The following is a 21,072-nucleotide window of genomic DNA, read 5'->3' as shown; positions in this document are numbered from 1 at the left end:
CAATTTCTCAAACGAGGTAAATTATTGACGAACAAGTTGATGAAACAAGAATATCAACAGTCTCGTTTAAAGTCATCATTTCGTAAGTTCTATGGTCGATATAATGACCTTGTCAGCAAATGTTATTTTTTCATTGGGTCAAATGTAGACTGACGTTTTCCTACAAATTGTTAGTCCATTATTTATACACTGAATTGACGACGGTTTTTTTTCCCGTTATTTCCCGATCATGACAAGGAGCACACGGCTGATGTGACCGATCGGCAAGTGATTCTCACTCCTCCATGACACCTAATTTCAACTCTGATGTTTTGGAGGTCCGTGTTTGCTCTTCTCCTATTTTGTATTGTTTATGCACTTTTGCTTTTGAAAACTGTTCGTTATCTCCATATGTTTCACTCCTACTAAAAAGTTCCTTAGATACAACAGTCAGAAAATATGCACTATAAAAGGAAGATCCAATGCAGTAAAAGTTATTTTTAATGTCTTTATATTTAAAAACAGAAAAAATTCCTTTTGTTTTTACTGAAGAGAATGTACTCCTACATTTAGAATATAACATATGTATGCTTTAAATTAATTATGCACAATTGCGACTTTTGTTTATATCATATATACATGTACCTAGTATTGTATCAGCCCTGATACAGACGTTTCAGAACCTACGATTTTGTCTTCACGCTTTTGATATGGGGCAAAAGTGAATCAAGTACCTGTCCATTTTTTTTTTATAAATAATGCTTTTCATATATAACTTCCCGTAAGTTAAATGTATCATAAATGCACTTTAATAATTAATCAAAGTAACACATCAGTACATTGTTCCGAAGGGCTGAATTTCAAAAGCAAAACAAGTTTTGGGATAACATTAAAAATTGGTCCAAATCTTTATCGAACACCTAAAATTAGATTTACCATGAGACGGGACATCCCAAAATAGCTCACTTCTTACGTCTTATCTACCAGTATAAGAATTTGATCTTCCTTTAGGACTATTTTAGTGTTGATATAAGGACAAGTCTGATTCCTGAAGGTATTGACACCACAGACTTTCACATCATGAATCTTTCCCATTTGGATTTCGCAGCACTACGACGGTTATTGTCGAATTCTTCGATTAATTTAAAAAATGATGACAGTGACACTTCTAATTTGGAAAGAACGTTTCAGATTTACTTGTATGCGTTTACAATGTTTCTATCATTTTTTGCCAATTTTTCCTTGATTGCTGTTGTCTTAAGTGCCAAAAGTCTGAGAACAAAATTCAACTTTTTTGTGGTGAACTTTTCTTTCGTGAATTTACTAATTCCAACATTCTGTATGTGGCTTCATCTAATTTTCCATTTAGACAAAGGACAATGGAGATTTGGACCTTTCTTCTGTAAAATTAACATATTCTTGCAAGGTATTTCATTTCATGTCACTAGCATCATAAAAATTTGATATTTGAATGCATTTGGAAATGAAGGCATATAAATATTTGTAAGGGCATGACGTTGTTTCAACTCCAAGTAGTTGATTAGTTTGCATCAATCTGTCCTGAAAGTTTATCACAAAATCCCTTACACTGAAATTCGGGACTTTATATAAACAAATGACAAAGAGGTATACCGGGAAAAATATCAAACATTTTTGTAGAAAAATTGACAATTTTAATTGAATTGCCATTGATTTCAAATCAAATCGTATAACTAATTGAAGTATAATTTCTGTAGTAGATATTTTCGTAAAAGTAAGTTTGATATGTAATATTTTTGTCATATGTCCTAAAATATCATCAATGAAGTTTTTGTAAAGAAATTTAAATTGAACATATCTTTATTGACAAAATGGGAAATGGATCAGACGCAATTCAGGATGACATTTTGTTACAGTTAGATGAACGGACAATGGGTGACCAGAATACCTCTTATTAGCTAAAACAAGAGGCCCAAGGGTCTTAACGGAAACTTGAATAGTCTTCCCCTAATACAACATTTTGTTAATTACAAATTTTTAATGCATGTATATATATGGTACACTACATGAAGAATTTTAAATCTTCTTTGTATGTACATGTAGATTTTCATGGTAAAAATAAGGCTTTTATTTTGATAAACTATCACATTCAGAATTTTTTTTATCTTATTTTCAGATCATAAAAATATTCCAAAATATGTTGCTTTATTGTTGACTTCAAATATTTCTAATTAAAGCAAAACATTCAGAAATTAATTTTATTTGTTCAAAGCATTTTTTCATCTCTTTTAATCTCTCTCAATATATTAAATAAAAACGAATCTTAAGATTCCATTATTAAAAATGTTGAAATTTATCAGATTTCAAATAACTACAAAATTGTTTTTAATGACTAAGACTGTAATACCTCTTAGGTAAAGTGGATCTTCATTTATAAATTCGTTTCCTTTGGTTTTTTTTAAATAATTGTAAGGGACTTTTTTTCGGGGGGAGGGGACGGGTAATGATGATATAATTCATTAAAATGCATATATTTCATTCATCTGAAAAATCAAAGCATATTTAAAGTTAACGATTCTTTAAAATAATGTAACAAATCCTTTCTTGAAGTATGTAATTCATTCAAAGAGGAAAATATTTTATGTTTATTGTCTGAATTAAAAAAAAACATGGACCTTTTTAAAAGAAAGCAAACGTTTTTGCACATTTTTGCCTTTGAACAATAATACATAACTTCTTTATAAAGGATCTTTAAATTGTAATTTAAAGTTGTATATTTTCAACGGTTTTCATTATTATTAATCAGCAAGGCTTTTAAAAATTGTCTTAATATTTTTTTTTCTAACACGGCGTGATATTAGAATATATTTATGTCTGGTATACATATAATAAAACGATAAAAACTATTGAGACGATTAGATTCATGAAAAATATTTATACTTTTGTTTATTTTAAGAAAGAAATGATTGAAACATTTTAAAATAAAATTACAACATGATGTTAGCCCACCCTAATGAAATCATATTCACTTTCAAGAAACTCATATCACTTGTACTTTAGACTACCTGTTTAAATAGTGGGCGGTAGAAACCATTCGGTCCTATATCGAATGTGTATTAAAAGTGTACTTAAAGATTATGAACAAAGTCCAAACACGTCATATAAATCTATCTTGGACAGAAACTTCTCCAACATTATCAGGGTGTGGGAGTATATTGATTTCAATATTTATTGAATTCTGTCAAATTTATATCTCTTTAGCGATTATCTTGATTTGAATTTCACAATTTATCACGACAAGAACTAAAAATAGATTGTCAATGAAACGGGTCTGAATTTAATTAAACTTTAAACATGTAAACATTCTCACCTTCTTCTGAATTCATTAACTTTAAACATTTACCACCTAACAACGATGATAATTCCAATGAAATATTTATTTCAAAAAAAATCTTATGTAATAAAAATAGGAATTGATGAACAAGGAAATGACGTCATTATTAAACTTATTAAGAAATGATATTTAGTTGAACCTGCCTGAAGACAATAAAATTAGAACACACTTCAGTCAAAATTGTGTTATTGAATATCATGAATTCCATGTAGAACATGTGCAAAAAAGTTTACAGATTTGTGTAATAGACAAATTTACACACATATGGAAAATTTTGTTTCATTCTCAAAATTTATTTAAAAATGATATTGATTTAAAATTTGACTTAAGTCTAGTTCAGTTCATGGTCTGGGGCTGCATTTTGAAATGTTGTTTTATATTAATCAATCTTCTTCTTAATTTTGAATAATGCAGATAATAGTTGATCCTTCCTTGATGCCTGATATGATCTTTTCCTGAGGGCTAAATCACAAATTATTTATGATTAAAAAAAACATGATTACATCATATCTTTCACTCAAATTCAATACGGTTCATGACGTATTCAAATGTTGATGTTTGTAAGATTGAAATTGCTTAAGGTATGTCACTCGTGAAATTTGTTAAATCAAGGATTTATTAAGAAGTATATTTTGGATAAGTACTCATATAGAGTGACTCAAAATCGCAGAGAAAATAGGGGGTCAGTGTTTATCTTACTGATCTACGGTACAATGAAGTTGACCTTTTTACACCTAAATTTTAACTCTTTGATTAATTACTTTAAATAACCTTTATCATATATATATTACCTGATGTAACCATGGCAATGAATATGATTTTATTTTATATAACATATTTTGAATAATATTTATCATGAACAAATCTTGCAAATTAATGCACGTAAATTATTCTGTGACCTTTTTGCACTAAAAAGTAATATATTTGGGGTATTGAAAAACTAAATAGGCAATAAAAATTTTTCTTAAATCAAGCTTTTTACGGCTTCAGTACTGATCAGTCACAAGTATCGAGTACGTTAAGAATGAAAGAAAAAGTTGCGGTCAGTGATGTTAATTTTGAAATATTAGTCAAAATATGTGATTTTCAGGCGAAAAATGGTGTAAATTTTATCTTGATTTATTTGACATATCTTCATTTTTTTGGCAAAGTTTCTTGAAGGAAGGTGTAAAGCTTGTTCTTAAAATATAAATTAAGACCTATATTAAATATTCCTTGCAATATCATAATGAAAAAGTATTCTCCGAGTAAAAGTATGTGAGGCTAAAGTTCCAACATATTAAATTCAATAAATGTGCAGATTTGCAGAATTATCTGCTAAAAATATCCTTCCACCACAAGAAGTAGTCCTCCATAAATCTTGCTTCTTTGTAGCTTTTTGAGCAGTTTTTTCTTTGAATGTTAAAACATAAACATTGTTGAAATTAAATATGTTAAAAAAATTGAATTTAAATAAAAAGTTTTGTAGCAAGAGGTTCTGCGTGAACTTTTCTAAAAAGTTGACGAGTGACCTACCTTAACTAATGCTTCGTTGGTTCTAATTTGATTTTCTTTTTTAAAAAAAAAATGAACCTGTGATAATCATTAAAACGATCAAATTATAAGATGTGGTGCTCGAGTTCAATTCCATCTGAAAATATTTATGGGACCAATCAAATCGAATACGCTCCACATGTTTCATTTTTCAGTTCTTGTCGTCTGTGTAAGCAACTTCACCTTGACAGTAACTGTCCTTGACCGTTTCTTGGCAACGTTTTCCTCACCTCTTCAGAAGTACACCCAGGACCACGTGATCATCGTCGTGCTTGTTATTTGGATCTCGGGCCTAGTTTTATCCTTACCATACATCTTTTACACCAAGTTTTCGGAGTTTAATTGGATCGGAGGTCATGAACGTCTGTGTCAGGCTCATTTTCCATCCATGGAAGCCAGAAGAGCATATGTGACAATATTTTCTTTACTGGGTTATGTTCTTCCGGTTCTTGTGATGTTTTTCCTCATGAGTATTTCTCTTCGAAGTACAGATATTCCAAATGATAGCATGGAGAGGGAAGTTAGAAATAGATGTCAGATGAAACGAAGGGTAAGTAACAGTAGAGTCTCAGGAGAAAGGACAAAAAGAATCCGGAAACTTAGCATTCTGGAGAGATTTTAAGGGGAAAAGAATTGAAATTTAGATCTACCAACTTTAAATACTTTCAGATAGCTGGAGGCCTAATTATTTATGCTTTGAAATATTTCTTAAAACACCCATCTTTAAATCTCACCTATTCAAATGTCTTTCATTATTTTAAGCATATTAAATTATCTATTTTCAGGCCCTACACTACGTATTCACTGTTCTAATAGTATTTTTCCTTTGCTGGTCTCCACAACAATTTCTCATGCTGTGGGATGTTTTCAGAGAAAGAACACTACATACCAAGGTTTGATTTGAATTTTGAATATCAAAATACGAAATAAAAGAGTAATTAAAATTTTCCTGCAAATTTTATACATTTAGGTCCACAGCCTTCTAAAAATACATTTTCGTCGGAATTTACCGAAAGTAATCATTTTATATTTCAGCAAATAATCATCCGCTATATATAAAATATATATATCTAGAAATATGATTTTAATTCTTTCTCTCTTTATCTAGTTGCCGAAGGGTATTCACCAGTACAGTTTCTATTCTTACTATGTTGCCTATGCCAGTAGTTGTGTTTACCCAATTTTGTACATGACGTTTAACAAAGGCTTCCGGTATGCAATAACTCAGATTCTACGTCGCAAACGACATACCACGAAGGGTAATACCATGGTAACCGATTTGGGAGGTAAGGATTGTAAAAATATACAAAAATCATTTTCTAAGTGCAACTCAATGCTTTCCTTTCAATCACAATGTATCAATGAGTATTTTAAGACCATTCCCAAAAATATGAAGATGACAAGCAGTATTTAAGATCAAAACCCCATAGGGATATATACAATGCAAACTGAGAGAACAATCACTTACCTTCTTTTTAAATTAGCTTATTGTATAAAATTTCAAATGATGTATGTTTTATAGGACAAAATGATGGATTTGAGAATGATATCGATCTTTTGAAACCTTGGAAAAAGATTCTGGAGTGGATTCAACTCCAGCCTACAAACCAGGTGCAGGTGATAGCAACCATAGAAGAGCAAACACAAGCTTCAACATAATTATAAGAAGACTGCAGACAATTTTTCCCCGCTTTAAATTCGCCCAGTTACTTTTGTTTAAGAAATCATACCGTATTCTTTTAATTAGTACCGTTTTAAATTCGCTAAGATAAGGGTATGGGGCGAAAATAGAACGGGGGCGAAAAAATCCCTGTATACAGTATCACTTGCTAGCCCGACAAAATATTTATTTTTAAATTTTTGTATAAAGTACTATTTTAATTGATAACATTCTTAAAAATGTTTACATATTTTTTTTACGTCGATTTTATTTTGCGAATTTGGGTCAAAATGCAGTTGAATAATTTTTACGTTTCAAAATTTTGCTTGCTTTGTTTACATTTTCTTATTGGTAATTTATTTTTAAGAAAAATATTTTTGCGAATGCAATGAACTCGCAAATTTGCTAAAAATTTATCTACAGCAAAATTTTCCAGATTTACGGTAATTATCGTCAAAGAATTTGCTAAACATAGATACATTATCACGTAAATAAGTTGCAATTGTCAAATTATAAGCCAAACCCATTGTTTCCGTTTAATGTTCATTATTTTAAATGTACCTTTCTAATGAAATGGAATCAAGTGTTAAGAATTCTGATACACTGAAATTGCTATCATGCTGAACAAACCATTTTTGACTTAGACTTACTCATAAGTGAATAAAGTTAGGTATTGCATAATGCTGAAAGACAATAAATACAAAAATCGTTTTGATATTGAAGATATAATAAATTCTCTGGATAAAGTGGACTATCAATTAGCACAGCTAGAATATTTCATAATGCTAATATCTTAAGTAATAAGAAATTTTCCAAACAATTTTAAGGTTCATCACAAATATAATTTATCATCTGAGGAAAATGAATTGTTAAAATCTATTAAAAATATTTTATGTTTAGTTATATAACATGTTTATTTTTTCACTGTATTGTAAATAATAAGCTAATGCTATTTAAGAACAAAAGCATGTTTGATCAAATAAATGTGTGCAATAATTGTTGTTGAGTGTTTTGTTAAAGCATACGATAAAGAATATTGATTTGATTGATTTCAAGCTCTAAGTCCCATACGAGCTTTTTAACTTAATTAAAAGACATTACAATATACCCATGAAGGGCCTCAAATTCAGACCTATACTCGACACAACTGGGCTATGAGGGTTCTTTTTTGTCAACGTCTACTGGTGATCTTCAAAACGGTTTTATGGTTTCAACCAAAGGACGTGATTTTTTATTTCTAGTGCCAGGTGCTTGGGGAAGAAACAGTATTTCCTATATATGTTTAAATGTTTGAAGCAGCGCTGCCAACAAAAAATAAACCCTAACCTCCTGATCACGAAGCAATACCCTACCACTACGCTACAGTGTTTGGTACTATATTGGACATAGAACAAACCAAGAAAAACTCTTTTGTCTGTGACCAATTATGTTTCTAGCTTAAAAAGAAAAATTCTCAAAGTTAAAAGGTAGAATTTCAGTATCATATATATGATACGATTTATATATAATTTAAAATCTTAATAAAAATTGATTGAGAAAATGATATTCTATTAATACATTGTTTAATATATCATATTTCTATGTTTTATCTTGCTTCAGTGTTGCTGCATTATTAATATAAAATAAACTAAAACATTCAATTTGACACTATACCTAGTATTTCAGTAATTTTCTTTCGGTAAAATTTCCTGCATCAGACCATTTTTTAAGTATGTTTTATAGGACAACTGCAAAGACAGGAAAATATGATGTTTCGTGACATTGGACCAAGACAATAACAGAAACAAACTTGATCAGATTAACCCCAGTAAAAGGTTTACGAAGTCTGAAAATACAGTCAATAAAAAGAAGACTTTATTTGTTTTGGCGTGCTTGTCATGGCCATTTAATAATAAATTAGATATAACACAATGTATGCGCCGATCATTATGATTATATGGCAGCATAGGTAAATGAATATAGATGATGAGCAAGAGAAATACCACCTTGATCCAAGGAGTCTGGAAAAAACAGTACCCCCCGGAGACAGCATTCTTTGCAAAATTATGCCTAACAAAGTCAATAGCCACACGCAACTGGAACATTGAAGGTCCGCAAAGCACATCAACATCGAAGGTCCGCAAAGCACATTAACAAGCTGGTGGATCCTATTCAAGATTCGATCCATGCCATGACGCTGAAACGAGAAATTAAAAGAAAACGAAAAAACAACCGGAAAAAAAACCAGTTGTAATGAAAATGCATTAAAAGAATGGCAGAGGTGCTAACGGGGGATAAAATATAAAATTAAGGGGAGGGAGGGTGCGTTTTAAAAAATCTTTGCGTCTGCTTCGTTCAATTTACAGATTCAAAAGGAATATTCTAGAAGACATGCGCATACAAGAAATATCAAGAATTTTTTAAGCACCGAGCCCGATGATTTTTGACGTTCAATGTTAAGAAACTAAGAGTTATCTATCTTTGCATGTAAAACATTAAGCTGCACGAAATAACCAGGTTTATCCATATTGGATAAACCCCATTATTTCGTGACATTGGACCAAGACAATAACAGAAACAAACTTGATCAGATTAACCCCAGTAAAAGGTTTACGAAGTCTGAAAATACAGTCAATAAAAAGAAGACTTTATTTGTTTTGGCGTGCTTGTCATGGCCATTTAATAATAAATTAGATATAACACAATGTATGCGCCGATCATTATGATTATATGGCAGCATAGGTAAATGAATATAGATGATGAGCAAGAGAAATACCACCTTGATCCAAGGAGTCTGGAAAAAACAGTACCCCCCGGAGACAGCATTCTTTGCAAAATTATGCCAAATGGGTCAAGGGACAAAGTCACGTGACCCATCCGCCACAAACTAAAATTGGGGCGGCAATTTTGCGGCCCAAAGTAACAACAGCACAAATCGTGCACAAATTAGGTACAAATCGTACCAAAATATATGTATTAAGCCAAATGGGTCAAGGGACATAGTCGCATGACCCATCCGTCTCAAACTAAAATTGGCACCCAGATCAACAATAAAAGCACAAATCGTGCACAAATTAGGTACAAATCGCACCAAATAACCAAATTGGTAAGTGAAAGGCACAAATTGCGCCTTAAGATTGAAATTTGAAAATTAATGCAAATTGCATTGAAAATGATAAATGTGCAACTCGCACACAATGGGGCTCATGACAAGCATCGCAGAAATGTTCACAAAACAAAATTACACAATTGATTTCATTTCTCAAAGTATAAATAAAATTGTTTCCCAAATCTGAAAAACTCCAGTATCTCCCTTGCAATGCGTCCTAATATGTGGATAACTGATTGATGCACCACGACCCTTAAACTTACTTACCACAAATGTAGCACATGCACTATTAATTCTATGTCTACACTTCTGTCATTCTAAATTTGCAAGGCAATTTATCAATTATTTTGAGGCAAAATATGTGACCATATATGTAATAAAAGTTTGTGGGAATACTAAGTAAATGTCAAAGCAATATTTGAATTGCAAAGTTGTGTCATTATATAAAACATATATATAAACAGAAGGTAAATTTACAACAATGGTCTTATGTAAGATTTGCAGGCTGCTGACTGTAGGGTTTTATCAATTTATCGATACGTATCAATATACAGTAGACCTTCAGATATCCGGACGCCAGATATCCGGATGCCTCAGTATCCGGACGATTTTTTTGGAACGAAATTTTAAAATGTTATTCTGTCTTGTCTAACTGGTGATTCAGATATCCGGATGCTTCACATATCCGGACAAATTGACTGGGAACCAAAGCGTCCGGATAAATGAGGGTCCACTGTACAAGACACATATCGTATCGAAAATTTACTTCCAATACATATCGGACAGGCATTTTTTCTTCTAATTCTGTTAAAAAGATTGGAACTTCAATCACCAAAGATCATATTTCACTAATTAAATCTGTTAAATAATCATTCAATTTTTTAAGGCAATAACACAGTTTTTAGAATTATTACTAAAGCATAGACAATTTTAATTTAAAATGTTGATTTTACAGTCATTAAAAGTTTTGATTTGATAGTCATTAAAAGTTTTAATTTGAGGTGTAAGTTGTAATGACAATGAAACACTTAATTTTTATGAAATTCATACGTTAAATGATTTATAAGCCTTTTATGATTGACTTGTAATAGAATCCAATATATCGCATATATCTTCAGGAAAAAAAAAATTATTGTATCGTATCGTATCTAATTTTTTTTCAATTTTGCTCAATACACAGCCCTGGCGCCCAACTGCCACCTTCCGATCTGCGTAATATTTTCCTCTGTAAACACTTTTGTATACAAGTGGGTTGCAACCCCAATGTGAAAAATCAGTACGTCTTAACTTCAGTTGACTGAATATTCCAAAACTGCAAAGCTTTGTTTAAAGTTTATACAATGTATAACGACCATATTTTGTACCTAAGAAATAAATAGTCCAATATTTTAAATCATGGTAGCAAAATATTTTGATTGATTAATTTTTATTGTTCTACGCCAAGTCGGCAATATTTTAGTCATAATTTGAAGATGTTGTCAAACAAAAATGTTCCAACAAGGAATTTACATGTTGATTACTAACCAATTAATTGCACCTTGATTTTAATATTAAAGTCTATGGACAGCGCATATGTGTTTGAAAGATATTTTAAGAAGTAATCTGAATTTCAAACTAATCCGAGTATCATCTCTTGATGAAAATATGCGTTTGTTTGTTTATTAAAATATGATATAAAGTGAATAATACCGAAGAAATTTAGATAAATATTTTTTTTTTTTTTTAATCAAGGCCAGGTAACTCTTAGAAACTTTCAATGTGCAAAATGACCGTCTCTGTACATGTTATTAGTCTAGCGAATTTTGGTTCATTTCACTTTTATCTTTATCTAAAATTGTCGAAAATCCCTTCATTATACATTGAATACCTTAAGATGGACGGAAACTGATATTGGGATAAGGGTTTTGAGTTTAAATGTGAAAATTGAGACGCCCTATCAATATTTGTACATAATACAGCAAAATTCTGCAAAGATTGAAACAATCATATTGTAATATTTTTCAAAATGCAAACATGTTCCCGAACCAGTTTGGCCAGTCTAAAATGTTGTAACAAAAAACTTGAATGGTATCACAAGAGACAATTATATGCTTGATACCCAAAGCCACTATTTTACTCACTTTTAGTAATGCAAAGAAAGCTCATGTAAAAGCAGACTTAAATAAAGCCGCTTCAAAATCATGTAAAAGCAAACTTAAATAAAGCAGCTTCAAAATCATGTAAAACCAGACTTAAATAAAGCAGCTTCAAAATGGCAAAACACTGACAATGTTATCCAACATAGGTAATATAATAGTTTTCTTATATCCTGAGACGCATTAGTTACATCTCTTGTAACCAACCCATATCTTATTAATAATAAATGAATCGATTGGATTCTGTCAACCATGCAAGTTGATGACAAAACTGATTCCTGATAAATAACATTTGACGGTAGAAAAGCCATAATACTCTGACATATATATGCTATAAAATTAATCATATGATCAAAAGGAGGGGACCAGATCTGCTGAAATGATACCTGTTGCCTGAAATTAAAAAAAGACTTTTGCTTTCTGTATTTTGAGATACACCAGTTTGAAGGAGACTGGCTACAGCTGGCTCCTAAATAGTTAGATGCAAAACTGAATAGGTACATGTACTTGGAGGGAAAAGGTACTGTAATGAAACCTGGTCCACATAAACCGAGAAATAGTATATGGAATTTATTTATTATCATTATTTTATAATATACCTTGTATATGTTGCTTTTAAATGTACATTAAACTTAAAAAATCTGCATAACTAACATCCCGACTAATGCCATAATTCTTTTTTTTTGGATGATTTGTGATTAAATTGTTATAAACCAAAGAAAAATTGTCAATATGAAGTTGGTTTTTTTTTTTTTTTTTTTTTTTTTTTTTAAATCTAATTTAAACTTTCAGCCCAAATCATAATCCTTAGTACAACAGATACAATTTCTAGGAAGGCGATATCCCTGCATTACTCCTCAGGCCAGTCAACCGGTCAATGTGGGCAAGACCAATGTTTACTAAACACCACACGTAACCATTGAACTATCTAAATAAAATTGAAGTGCATTAATTTTATAGATTATTCCTGCCATGCACGACTAGGAAATGGTGTGACGTGTCCTACAATTAAAATTCCCAAGAAATAAAATTAATATTAATTACAAATCAATAAGTCTAGAATACCTTATTTTTATTTATTTATTTAATCATTTTGGGAGTCGTTTAGAAAAACAAAATATTGTTAAACGTTTAATTATTCGATTAATTCAATTATTAAAAAATTAATTCTATGTACATGTATAATTTGGTGTATATTTAAAGAAATTAAATGTTTATGTACATGTAATGGGACGATTTTTTTTTTTTTTTTTTTTTTAACAAACCCCGATATTTTCATTGAAAATTATATAAAAATGGCATTACTAGATCACCGTAGAAAACATAACGAATGATGGAAATCCCAAATTATTACTATGTGAAGCCTAGATGGATAGTTTATAGACTATTTATGCAGGGTCTTGGTTTTTTAAAGCAAGTTTGTAATTCTGGTTTAAACCACGACGGATACACGTGCAGTAGATTTAGGCAAATTCCCAAATGTGCAGAAATACACAAAACACTCGATATTGGTTTTGGCAAATAGCAATGGTGGAAAAAAGGTGTCATATTTTGTGAAAAACATGCATAGGGTTCCCCTTGATAACAAATATGACGTCATTTGAATGTTGCATTGTATGGAAATTCGTAAAAATTAAAAATATGATAATTAATAAAAGGATTTGGGTCAAATTAAACTGTACCTCGATTATGTTGAGCTGGATTAGCAGGTAACAGGTAAACTAAGGAAGTTACAGTGACTCTAAGTCAGGTGCCTGCTCGACAATGGCGACATCATGTTCAGAACTGCACGAGTTTCTACAGCTAGGCCTTCTCTATGTTTTAGGTCTGGATATGGAACTTCTTGTGATTTCTCTGAAATAAGGTCTTCTGGCCTTCGAAGCTCTTGATACACGTAACATATTTACTTGTATTTGACAATAAATCAGCAGATGATGATCGATTAATTCTTTTAAAAAATCTTTGCGTCTGCTTCGTTCAATTTACAGATTCAAAAGGAATATTCTAGAAGACATGCGCATACAAGAAATATCAAGAATTTTTTAAGCACCGAGCCCGATGATTTTTGACGTTCAATGTTAAGAAACTAAGAGTTATCTATCTTTGCATGTAAAACATTAAGCTGCACGAAATAACCAGGTTTATCCATATTGGATAAACCCCATTAAACAGTTGGTGGGACTGAAAATCCCACCATTCTCCCATGGGATTCTGAGATTTAGGACTTCATATCTTTAGTAGTAGAGATGTCCTTCGATTTGTGCTAATTATCTGACTTCTTATCATTTTGTGTCTGTGTGATTTGTATCAAATAAATTTACAAAGATTATTCTTTTTGTAACTTGTAAAGCAGAACAAATGATAAATACTTTCTTCGTGTCTTCTTGTAAAATTCTAGTCAATGTTACTGTATTGATGTAAATTATAAGTAAATTCACACAAAATTGAAATATGACCAATCAAATTTTGTATTAATCTCATTTTATTTTTTTAGAAAGTGCGACATTGTTTCAATGAAACAATTAACAGATTTAAAAAAAAATAAATAACACAGAATTAGGTACTCAATGTTTATTTTTCAAACATCACAATTCTTTTACTACTACGACACAAAACATGTTGATAGAGGCATTATTGAAAACAAGAGAAAAAAATGAAAAGGCAATGATTATATTTGTGTTTTATTGATAGAATTTCCTTTGTGGTGCTATTTGCCGTTGTGCTATCATCCCATGACCTCAAATGGCGATTTCTTATTTATACTGTATAAAGAAAACATTACATATATGTTAAACACTATATTCTGTACCTTTTATTAAAAAAAATACTGTAATTCTAATGGTTTTTGTTTTCTTTCAAATTATCTAATCCTAAAAATCAGAGCATGATCTATGTATATTAATAGAAATGAAACTTTAAACCAATTTTCATAAAAGTGTACTCAATTTTCAATAACCTCAGAAAAAAACTTAATAAGGGTTTGGGTTCGCTCCATATTTTGATATTCAAAAATAAAATCTGGTCTTTCCACGTTCTTCAACTTACACAACACTAAAACACAGGACTTTTTCATATGCGTTTCTACTTCAAAATAATAACAATTATTAAAACATATCCTTATTAAAATAATAAGCTCCGAACACTTAAAATTCGGTAGTATTTGGTTGGATGACTTCTTGATAAAATTATTGACAAAATATTTTTACAGCACCTTTATTACCTGTTAGTATGTAAGCAGATGAATTACAACTATCTACTTCTAGAGAACACGTATTGTAGGACAAACCCGGGAGATACACTGGTTCTTCCCATATTAAAACAATTGATGTATAGAGGAAATCAAAAACAAAAAAATACCAAAAAGTGGCATGATCATTCAATGAGAACAGCTTTTTCTCAACATTTACATTTCAAATTAGTACAACCTTTTTTAACAATGTTAGTACCATTGAAAGATCTGAGTTGTCGAACACTTTCTTTTTAAAGAACTTATTCGAAACAAACACTCAAAATATCATTTACATTTTCAATTACAATGGATCCCTCATGTCTGTCCTATAGTTAGAAATAATTTTAATCTGTTGAATTAAAAGGCCTACTTCAAGCAGTGATGGGCTATAATGAACACATATAAGAAGTCCTATTACTATTGTGCTTGTGTGTTACTTTTACTAAAATGCATAAATATGAGATATATTTGATATGCCTAAAATAGAAATGAGGTGAAAGATCTGAATGAAAATTTTTACAAGAATTGTGCAATTGTCCACTTCTCACATATAATATAATAATAAGATAAGCACAGTGATTAAGGTATATATTTTTCTTGTTTAATGCTTATAAAATACTGTGAAGCATATGAAATAAGCGCTGGTTGTGAATAAACAGTATTAGCATAACCAGTAACAAATATATATGGAACTCAGCAAACAGAGAGTATTCTAGTCGTGAAAGTTATCACACAAATTGGTTTTTGTGTAATTTATATCATACACAAAAGCCTAGTTATGGTTACATTGTATGAACACATGAATGATACAGTGTTTATGGTGGTCAATGAGTTTAACTTCCCTAGCACTGGTCTTTTGAGGTGAAAATCCAGCTATGAACTTTAGGATTGCAGAATTCATCCTGCGAAGTTCATGACGTCATAAGACGAATATCGTGCGCTTCTGCAACAAAACATCAACTTCGTGTAAAAGTTTATGTTTTCTAAAATTCCCCTTCAAACTTTAACAATTTTTATTTTTTTTTCATATCATTTGTAGGAAAAATTTTTTTGGAGTACTTTGATAAAATATTTCATAGAACAGTTGCATGACTTTTACCAAAACATGCACCATGCTTTGAGAATTGAAACTTTTAGATGGGGCCATTCAATGCAGTATAATTGCTTTGGGTTATACATATGAATATGAAGCTACTACGATGCCATGTGATGCAAATATCAGTTATATGTAGCGCTAACAGTACATGAACATCCAAGAGCAATGACCTGTGAAAATAATGATAAATAATTATTTTAATTCAAAGCAATCTCTTCCTTCCTTCAATATCTTCTTCATTCATTCCGCTTCAAGCGATATTCCTCAAAGCACCGCAGCACAAATAAGCAATAAATTGCATGCATATTAAACACTCCAGTAAGCATGCGCACTAAGGATGTCAGAAATGAAATTTCAGCATATGCGATAAATATGGGTGATTCACATGAGAAATCGGTGTTATGCGAGTTGGAAATACTTTGTATTCCAGTTTTCTGAAAGAAAGATCGAGTTGATTTTAAATGATGGCATACTATGAATCTATAATATTGTTTATAAAAGATTTCAGCATTCATTGATTATATCTGTTGATTAGATTTTTTGTTAACTTGCTTATTAGATAGGCTATCAGAAAAAAAATTATGTTAATTAATGATTACCCTGTACTTTTTTCTTGCAAATTTATTTTTATTCCTGTGTCATCATCGGTTAAAGAGAACATGCAAACAAAGCAATAAGCAAATATGGAAAGCCATGCGATGCAGTATGTCAGTAATAATACACTTGGATACATTACCTATTAGAGGTTGCTGCCTTGGTCTTCTTTTTCTTTGCATTTGCTATCCTGACAACTTTCCCTAGTCTGGCAGAAACACCTTTGAGAATGTCCCCGGGGCACATTGGACATTCCGGGCAAACGAAGAATGTTTCGGGTGTGTAAGTTTTTACCGGATTACCACACGCTAAAGGGAAGGGACACTGTTTTGTAGGGCAAACCATGTTTTGAAGATTTGGAGCAACACCCTGTAAAGAGCATACCGCACGATTTTGTTTATTTCAAAGTAAAACGGCGATAAAATGATATTTAATTTAAGTCTGAATAAAAATCGTACAGATTGCAGTTATATCAGCAATATCAAGACTTAAAAAGTCATCTACAATGTAGAAAATAAAGCCTCAAAGTCTTGTTGATTTCAGAATGACAGATGAAAAAATCAATCAATCAGTATTCGCTCAAAGCATATAACATGGTAAATGGGGATTAATGACAGTGCAGGCATCGCTTTAACTAAATAAATTAATAATATTTGGAATTTGATGTGAGAATATGGTAACAGATAATCTTTTTCATACGTACGATTCCGTCTTTAGCAAGTTCCAGAATTTTTGCTACTGGTAAGTTAGGGTTGAGGTTACTGGGTTTGAGGGTTTCTGAAAACACTGCACCTAGGTTGCCATTAGGAACAGTTTCTATGGCGGCTGCAGCGGCCTCAGCAGCTTCCTTCTTCTTTCTTTTCAACTGAAGTCTTTTGATAAGGTCTGCAAGTGATTGGTCCTTTCCCAAAGTAGCAGAGGAACCTCCTTTGAAGCAGAATTATATAAAGCCCAAAAAAAAAAATCAAATTTCTGTTATTAGAAACATAGTGCAAAGTATATGCTATATGAGACTTATTTTTCAACGTTCTCTGCTAAAAAATTCAATGGTACTTGAAAAATTTATAGAAACAATTTAACATCTGTATTGAAATCTTTAAGGTAAAAGAATATGCCCACGGGAAATAAAATAAACCATAAGCATTGATGTAATGTTATGACAAATTACATATAACAAAAAAGCTCGTAATTAATCTATAATAATTGATTGACAACTGATCCTTAAAATGAAATAAATTTATAGAAAGGTCGACATTTGACTGTAAATAATGAATAGCCTAAAATAATAAATTAATATTGGTGATTGTTTATAAATCTCTTGTTAACAAACCTATTGAAAGATTGATGGTTGAAGCTGGTTTCACTGTAGCTGGTTTAGTTGGTTTGGGGGTGGTGGGGGCGGGGGGAATGAGGTCGTTTAATTGGCTGAGCTGAGTTAGCATGTTTGTGTCCAGTAAAGGTGCACTCTGCATGTCTATCAGAGCCGACAAGGTGGCTGGGTCGATACCTTTACAAATAAAAAAAGAAATGTGATTTGAAAGTCGATTTATTTCTTCTCTGTATGTGTACATAATCAAAAAAAGTAAATATATTTATGTCAGATCATCATTTCGCATCGAATATGTCATTTCAAATTAAATTCTTTGATACAGTATTAGGTTTTTGGGAATTGAATGTTTAAATTCTATTTTGATTAAGAAAAACTTTCAAAAAAGTTTCAGGGAATTTGTTACAGATTTTCATAAAAATATGGACATTATACAACGGTCTTTGTCCCAAATGGACAGTACATTTATTTATCGAACTTGAATACCCCCTGCTGACGCCCCGCCTCCGGAAGTTAACAGCTGCCTCATTGTGGGATCTGTCAACATTTGCATTGGGTTCTCCATCAGAGATCCCAAGTTTAAAGAAGACTCACCTGGCAAAAACATAAAAAATAAAACAAATCAATTGAATATATTGGATATGTTATTAAAAATTAACGGTTACTGTTCTATTTTAGTTGCATGATCGAGCCAAACAAACAGTTAGTAGTATCTAGTATAAACCAGTGTCAATCTGCATTGTCATTCTTTGTAAGCTTGCAACGTATTGAATTTGAAATTCCAAATACATATATATTCTATACAATTTGCAATCTGCATTTCTAGATAAATAGAAACATTATTTAGAAATACATGGTTGCATCAAGTTGAATTAAGCCCCAAAGAAAATGATTGAGTAAATCCTTCCTGTATGCTTTGAATTTCAAAAAGTGCTGTTTTTTAGCATACTTTTAAATTTTAATTGCACAGTATCACCTGCACAATCTTAACTATTTATTAAATTTATGGCAAATATGGTACCAAAAAATTAAGCCACAACCATAATTTTCCAAATTTTTTTACTGATATCTTGACGATTAGTTCGTCTCTTTTTCAATCTTTGCCATTTCTACTTCTAAGACTACTTCATTACCCTGGGGCCTTACAATTCTATTCTGATTACATATCATGCTTACCTCCTAGGCCCCCGATTCCGCCCCCTAAACCTCCTAGTCCGCCTCCCAGGCCTGCAGCCCCCAGTCCGCCTGCCCCTCCACCGCCTCCCATCAACAGTTTGCTCATCGTGGGATCACTCAGCATCTCGCTTAGGGACTGAGATTTCCCTACAAATCAAACAACAGCTTTATCAGTCATCGTGAGACTTCTCTACAAACAAATAAAATCTTGATCAGTCATTGTGGGATCACTCAGCATATCACTCAGGGACCTAAGCTGAGACTTCCCTACAAATAAACAACAGCTTTATCAGTCTTCGTGAGACTTCTCTACAAACAAATAAAATCTTGATCAGTCATTGTGGGATCATTCAGCATATCACTCAGGGACCTAAGCTGAGACTTCCCTACAAATAAACAACATCTGTATCAGTCATCGTGAGACTTCCCACAAACAAACATCTTCTTTATCAGTTAGCATCTCTTTAAGAGAACCGAAATAAGTATATCATCTCGCTCAGGGAGCCAAGCTGAGACTTCCCTACAAACCAATGGGAAACAAAATCTTAATCATCTCATCGAGAGAACCGAAAAACTGTGAGTAGGTAGCATCTCGCTCTGAAAGATAAACGGAGACTTACCTATTCAACCAGTGGTGAAGAAAAACTTGATTTCTTGGCACCTTACATAGGAAGCCGAGCTGCGGCATTTTTTACAAACCAAAGGCTATCGAAATCCTTATTACTCATTTTGTTCATAAAAAAGTTGATGCTAAAATTTCGTCCTTTTTTTTAGATATTTGACCAGAGGCTGCATTGCATGATTTTGTTGATAAGGTTATCTTTTATAAAATTCCACATTTAGTTTTCCATTAAAAGCAAATGACTGCACATTTGAAAATAAACAAGATGTAAATTGAAAAAAAGTTAATCATTCGTAACTCTAAACACTGTTTATAACCAGAATTTTCTTCAAAAACTGAACGTGTTAATAAAGCAGAAATCATATTTGAAAATATTGACACAAAGTTGGCACGATTCTTTTTTTTTTCATTTAAAGAGAAAAATGAGTATGTGTAAAGGATAAACAACCAAAACTTATCCAATATTTTACTTGTTTAATCAAGAAAGTATCACGTCAGTTTTACCTTTTATTTGTTATCAATATAAATATTTGATTCCCCGAAATACCATTATTCTTATTTGAATGAATTCTAGGTACTTTATTGCATGGAACATTACTTTTATGAGAAACGCATCTTTAGACCGTTGACCTAGCATCCAAAGCAGAGCCAAAGAGTCGCAAAGTATAATCTAATGATCCATATTCATTTGATAATCCATACGTGGCCAACATTCATCTTTCTTAAAACATTATTCGCATGGTAATACAACTTTTTTTTTATCTATTTGTGTAATTATTAAGATGTTTGTGTAACCAAAAACAACACCTTGACAAAATCATGAGCACTGCCTTCAAAGCTAAATCATGGACTATTAGAATACACATTGCTCAACATCAAAAACAGATTTGATAGTCGCATAGTATAAGTATCTCATTATTCATGAAAGGCAAATAAAATAAATCTTTTTCATCAAGGATGCATCAACAGTTTGGTGATCTTACTTTGTAGGTGTGACATGTTATGATTTTAAAATAGATCCCACCTCTGATGTTTTAGAGGTCCGTTTTTGCTCTGCTCCTGATTTGTATCGTTTGCATGGACTTCTGAGCTTAGATATCGTTAGTTATCTCCATATATTTCATTATGCATGTTTAGTTTTGAACTCAGCAGGACATGATAAAATGTGTTTTTTTCAAAGAAGGCATTTGTCCCATTGAAGGCTATGTGCCACCTAAATGCTACAAAGAATGACCGTTATGACAGTTTCACAGGCGACAG

At 31.6% G+C, this 21,072-nt stretch overlaps 2 protein-coding genes across 2 annotated transcripts; one reads left to right on the top strand and one right to left on the bottom strand.

Annotated features, from left to right (window-relative positions):
* Positions 1–1,059: 1,059 nt before the first annotated feature.
* On the top strand, positions 1,060–6,544 carry LOC134230006 (substance-P receptor-like). The gene is made up of 5 exons (XM_062711779.1): positions 1,060–1,405; positions 5,041–5,435; positions 5,671–5,778; positions 5,994–6,171; positions 6,408–6,544. Exons 1-5 carry the CDS (start codon positions 1,060–1,062, stop codon positions 6,542–6,544), a joined length of 1,164 nt encoding a protein of 387 aa, XP_062567763.1.
* Positions 6,545–15,632: 9,088 nt separating this feature from the next.
* On the bottom strand, positions 15,633–19,878 carry LOC134230021 (uncharacterized). Its single transcript, XM_062711796.1, has 8 exons — positions 19,857–19,878; positions 19,508–19,576; positions 19,191–19,337; positions 18,501–18,608; positions 18,018–18,194; positions 17,391–17,614; positions 16,830–17,056; positions 15,633–15,937 (listed from the first exon to the last, which is right to left on the bottom strand). The coding sequence occupies exons 1-8, from the start codon at positions 19,876–19,878 to the stop codon at positions 15,895–15,897; spliced, it is 1,017 nt and encodes a 338-aa protein (XP_062567780.1). The 3' UTR covers positions 15,633–15,894.
* Between the last annotated feature and the right edge of the window lie 1,194 nt (positions 19,879–21,072).

Source organism: Saccostrea cucullata, unplaced genomic scaffold (assembly GCF_032062105.1).
Source record: "Saccostrea cucullata isolate Sc308-1 unplaced genomic scaffold, CSIRO_AGI_Scuc_v1 ctg1153, whole genome shotgun sequence".
In the NCBI taxonomy this organism is placed as follows: Eukaryota; Metazoa; Mollusca; class Bivalvia; order Ostreida; family Ostreidae; genus Saccostrea; species Saccostrea cuccullata.
The sequence above is the reverse complement of the archived record's forward strand: the minus strand, read 5'-3'. Positions and strand labels throughout refer to the sequence as shown.